The following is a 6,000-nucleotide window of genomic DNA, read 5'->3' as shown; positions in this document are numbered from 1 at the left end:
TAGTTAAGGTTTTTGAAAATGGGTAATAACGGTCCACGTTTTCGGATAGCCCCTATACAAGTGGATCCCCGAAAAACAGCTTTAACCGGCATATCTGTTTTAAAAGTAAGAGTATAGCGATGAAATTCGACATAAATAAGTTTCATATGATACAGAATTTTCCTACAAAATTTTCTGAGGGTCGGTCCATAATTGACCCTACCCCCCTATATAAGGTCCCATTCAGAAAATTACTTTAACGCTCATTACTGGCTTGAAAATACGGGTATAGTGATGAAATTCGACACACGCATAAGTTTCAATGAAGCCAAAATCTCTCTATCAAGTTTTATGTGGATTGGTCCATAGTTGACCCTAGCCCCCCATATAAGTTTCCCTTCAAAAAAATGAGTTTAACGCTCATTACTGGCTTAAAAATACTAGTATAATATAATGGTAGTTCGAGGCTGTTCGATCGAACTGCTGGGTTATTAATCTCTTATTTTGTCATATTTCAAAGAACTTTTCCCATGGGAGATGTGAGTGTCATAATTATTATTGAAATAATTTCCATAATACCAACAATATTTTTCGAGTGTATTTTGCTGAACAAGTAGATACAATCCAATTGAAACTCTTTTTCTTCTTTAATAAAGAAATACGTTTACAACTAAAAAGATCATTTCAAATGAAAACAACTAATGAAATCCACAAGATGCTGTTGATCATGACAAGAGAGAGAGAGTTCTCTTTGAGATTCATGAACATAATTATTATACCCTACACCACTTTAGTGGGGAGGGTATATTGGGTTTGTGCTCATGTTTGTAACGCACAATATTATTGATCCTATACCCACCTTAAAGTATACCAATCGGCTTAGAATTATTTTCTTAGTCGATTTAGCTATGTCCATCCGTCCATGTAAATCTTGTAATCAAACTACAGGTCGCAATTTTGAAGATAATTCAATGAAACTTGTTACATGATCTTCTACTGTCCCAGGGACGAATGGGAAAATGGTTACGATCGGTCCATTATTTCACCTAGCCCCCATACAACTGAACCCCTGAATAGGGCTTGTAAACCTTGTAATCAAACTGCAGGTCGCAATTTTGAAGATAATTCAATGAAATTTGGCACACGATCTTCTATGGTACCAGAGTCTATTGAAAATGGTTAACATCGGTCCATTATCTCACCTAGTCCCCATACAACTGAACCCTCCGAATGAGGCTTGTAAATCTTGTAATCAAATAGGTGGCTATTTTGAAGATAATTCAATGAAATTTGGCACACGATCTTCTATGGTACCGAACACGAAGCCTGTTGAAAATGGTTAACATTGGTCCATTATTTCACCTAGCCCCCATACAACTGAACCGGACTAATAGGGCTTTTAAGTTCATAATTATGTTTAATATACCAAGTTCTATACTAGCCTTGATGACCCTCATGAATTTTTTAATTATAGGGTCTCATTTGACCATAGCCCCTATTCAAAGCCCCCTTCAAAAATCGACTTAAATGAAAACAATTTTATTCAACAATAAATGGCTTAAGTATATCTGAGGCAAGGTACAATTCAACTTAAATGCTTTATTTTATAAACTAAATCACATTTTTTTTGTAACAGGTGTAGGCTATTATATGGTCGGCCTCGCCCGACTATAATTTCTTACTTGTTTTTATTGTTTTGTTTACACCATTAGCATTTGTATGTACAAGATCGTATGGATTTTCACTCATTGTATAAAAGGAGCGTGAGCTAAAGTGAGCAATCGAGGGTGAGCGAAATAATTAATAACAAAACAATCAGCTGTTTTTTAACACTCATACGCTATTATTAAACCGATAGTGTGTGAGAGTGAGTATTGAATTTAAGCGGAATGGGTAATGAGTATCAAATGGGTTGTTGTCGGGGTTACATACACATCTTCTTATTAAAGAATAAATATTAAGTTTGTTAGCGAGTATGTTTAAAAGTGTAGATATTCGTTTTATGTTTATTTTGCGTTCCACTTGAAAACAAAAAATAAAAAAACAACACACACACAAAACAACTGCAACAATAACATAAAAGAATAAAGGAAAACAACAAAAGTCGCCGTTTTTTATTCAGACGAATCGAGTAGTTGTAAGCCTAACTAAAAACTCAATTTCAGTAATCAAACAAACGCGAGCGAAGCGAAGCGAAGTGGTTGGCCAACTGAATTAACTCTGTGTGTGTTGTTGACTTTAAATTAATTCTTGTTAGCCAATTATCAATATTATTTTATATTTTTAACAAAAAATAATTTTATTACGATTTTGAATTTCAGTTCGTTACATTTTATTTGTGCTAATCGCGCTTACAAGTGAATTTCTTTTGCATTTTCGTTGTTATTATGTTAAAAGTAATTGGCATAAACGTATCTAAATAAATTTCCTACATATACAATTGGAATACGCGTGGCTGAACTAAACTATAGTTGTGCTAATACAATAATAGTATTTACTATTTGGTTGTCTCTGTTAAATTGTTGTTGTCATTGTGCGTGCCACAGAGTCAAATAGTGTTCAACATTTGGCGTTGAAATTTTGTTTAAAAGAAAACAACTAAAGAGGGTGTGTTTTCTTTCTTTTTCGTGTGTTTTTAATATTTTGCCTTAAAATCGTTTTTAATGTTATTAAAAAAAAGTTAATAAATTAAATAAAATTTACAAAAAATCTTAATTAAATTATAAAATAATCTTCGAAAATCTAAGAAAAGTGTATTTGAGTGAAATCCTTTGTTGTGTTTTGTTTTTCCTGATTTTGAATATGTTTAAAAGATGGCGCATGTGCATTACTGCTAAATGAAAATCTAGAAAATCATTTCAATGAATGTTAAGTGTTTCAATAACGTCTAAGAAAAATAACAATAATAAAGTGCATTTTCCAAATATATACATAAATCACTTTAATTAAAAAAAAAATATAAAAAATTATTATAAGAATAAAATCAGAATAAGAAAAAAATATAAAATCATTTAAAATCCCATTTATAATCTATTCTTTGTATGTAAGAAAAAAATTCTTTGTTTATAATAAAAAAAAGAAAAATTAAATAAATAAAATATAAAAAAACAACGCATTTAAATTTCCCAACAACCGACCACCTCAAAGTGTGTTTATACATATATCTTTCCTCTACTATTTCTGTGTTCTACAAATAAATTCAAGTAGAAAATTATCTAAATTTTTAATTAAAATCAAATAGCAAAAAATTAGTGAAAATGTCTTTAAAAGTTTTAAAATCATTTATTCTATTATTGTTACTGCAACAAATTGTATTTGTCAAATCAAATGAAAATTCACCAATGAAATCTTACAATCTTCGCAAATCATCTAGATTAGAATCAGCTGTTTCGGACGATTCAGTGGTAAGTAAATAAAACATAAATTCTTATATTTAGATTTTTAAAACTTCCCTCTCTGCCGTTATTAGAAAGTGTATCATAATCTCTTTTGGCAGTCTACAAAACAGTGTTGTTAATGTTGTGCTTATTAAACCGCTGACATTTGTTTTGTTTAGAACAAATTCTAAGTTTATAAGCATAACACAAAGACCATAGAAATTATATATAACATGTATTCCCCTTAAAATATCTTGCCGTGTAGTTCCACTTTCTATAACTATCGCGTTTTAATTACTTTGAGTAAAGTGGATTTTGACACTTATGCCCGTTTACACACAATATTTATAGTAAATTTTCTTGTTTCTGTGGAAGAACATTTTCTTTAAATCGTTTCCGATTGAAACGAAGATAATAGCTTTAAATATTAAACATAAGCGATGAAGCCATATTCCACCTTGTTTATCCATTTAAGCTCCTATAATGTTTTCTTTAAAATCAACTTATATGGAATTTTTGGTCCAGTATATGTGCTTTGTATATGAGCTATCTAATCTCTTACCATTGCTGTCCCGTTGTTTAACTTCTGAGATGCACAAATATCATTTCCGTTTACAACCACGCTGATGGGATGGCCTCTGTTGAGTCGGCAACAGCACCTATAGACGTAACCGGTCGACCAAATTACGAATCCATCAAATAAGCCGAGACTGGCCACCCGTAGTACCAGCTTATGTGGTTCTCTGGTTCGACCCGATGTCAAATCATTCCATGGAAAGTTCGAGGAGTGAACCACATAACATAAAAACCATAATTTAAATTAATCTGCAAATTTGATCCACATGACGTTGAATTACTTGAAGATAATGTATATAACTGAAATAAAACAAATAAGACTGATAAATCTTCTATAACCACCATCAAAACATGTGTCATAGATTTAGAGTGAATTTCGAAAGTTGGAGCTACATATAAATTCATCATTTAAAGAAGATTTGGGTCAGTGATCAAGTTTTTCAGCATTCAAAAGAGTGATAAATATTTAAAAGCAAATAATTTTTGTCGAAATTTATTATAATACTAAAAATGTTTAACGAGTTATTAAGATGTTAAAATGTAGACATCAAATAGAGGATAGGAATCCTTAGTTACATAGTCATAGGGGCTTAGTTCCACAATGACACACTTTTGTATTATAAAATCGAGATTAGAACATGTCTAACTTATGCTTTGGATAGTGGACTTATTTTGACAAAAAGTTAAATAAAAAACTTTTACAGTTATTTGAGCTTATAGCACATGAGGCCGCCAAGGTTTTGGAAACGTTGCTCAATATTCTCCCTATTGAATTAAATATAAGATATAAGGCGATACTTACAGACGAACCAAATTGACCAAAATCAGTTACAGGATAATTCATCAATGTATATTGGACCCTTTTAAATTTTGTACGCAAATCAAACGTAACCGATTGCACCAGATTCAGAATTTGTATGGAACTTTGAATTTGTATCTAGATGGAGAGAATATCATGGTCAAGAGGAACATTAAAACAAATACCATTTGTAATCGATTATTACATAGATGCCTCTGAACTGGGGGTAAAAGGGGCCTGGGGTTCGTCTTAAAAACTCAGAAACAGAAGTATACTACCGTCTACGTAATGACAATACTATCTATCAGGCAAAAGTCCGTGCAAAACCGGATGTATAAACTGGAGTAAACTGCTTTGAACTGTAAAAGAGCCTTAATGGAATTCTATTTTAGTGGTAAGATTTTCACCATTTGGTTACCAGGTCATTAGGTATAATCGATAACGAAAAGTGAATGTACTTTATATAAAGAGAACTTATGATTAAGCGGAACATTAGAGCAAATGCCCGTTGTAATCCATGATGCCTTTAAACTGGGGTTAAAACGGGACTGGGGTTCGATATTGAAAACCCAAAAACAGAAGTATACTAACGTCGACGTAATGACAATGCTAAATTCCAGGTGAATGCAGAATTGAACAATTTTGAACTATATACCTTAATCGAATACTCTGTCAGTGGTAAGATAGGTACTAGGTCATTAGGTGTAATCGATAACGGGAACTCAAAAAAGTTCCTATAGAATTTGGACCTATAATGCCCATTTTTAACCCCAAACCAAATCTCGATCCTATGTCCTATAACGTAACCTTTTTTATATTTGTAGGTTAACGATAAATATTTCGACGAGTTCTAAACGGAATGACAAAATCAGTATATCTTAAAATATATTACACATATATGGTGATATTTGATAATAATATTGTGCGTTTCAAGTACCCCTGTTGATATCAGTAGAGAATTCTAGAAATGTTCGCCGAAAAATCGTTATCATCATAAAGCAGTTAAAATAGTATATAAAAGCGCAATGCATGAATGACTTGTTCAAAATTGGTGAAGTTAAATGTAAACTAGAAGTTATGAGCTTCCATGTTTACTTACATACTAATTACTCAAACAAATATTATTTATGTAAAATGATCTACATTGAACTACTATAGACCTAAATATTAGAACAAATTTGTATATACACTTAAGGCAATTTGTTCAAATATTTAAAACCATATAGTTTAATCAATTAATTGTGTAAATACGTACTTTTATTAATATAA

General features: G+C 31.4%; 1 protein-coding gene across 1 annotated transcript in view; it reads left to right on the top strand.

Annotated features, from left to right (window-relative positions):
• The first annotated feature begins 1,896 nt into the window (after nucleotides 1–1,896).
• Nucleotides 1,897–6,000, top strand: part of LOC119604813 (matrix metalloproteinase-2-like) — a 107,294-nt gene continuing 103,190 nt past the window's right edge. The window contains exon 1 of the mRNA XM_037957675.1: nucleotides 1,897–3,383. Coding sequence (XP_037813603.1) covers nucleotides 3,237–3,383 — 147 coding nt within the window. The 5' untranslated portion in view covers nucleotides 1,897–3,236. The remainder of the gene's footprint in view (nucleotides 3,384–6,000) is intronic.

The sequence above is a fragment of the Lucilia sericata genome, unplaced genomic scaffold (genome assembly GCF_015586225.1).
Source record: "Lucilia sericata isolate MDLA Ls3-8-SP2 unplaced genomic scaffold, ASM1558622v1 Contig000434F_arrow, whole genome shotgun sequence".
In the NCBI taxonomy this organism is placed as follows: domain Eukaryota; kingdom Metazoa; phylum Arthropoda; class Insecta; order Diptera; family Calliphoridae; genus Lucilia; species Lucilia sericata.
This window is presented reverse-complemented; position numbering and strand designations above follow the sequence as displayed.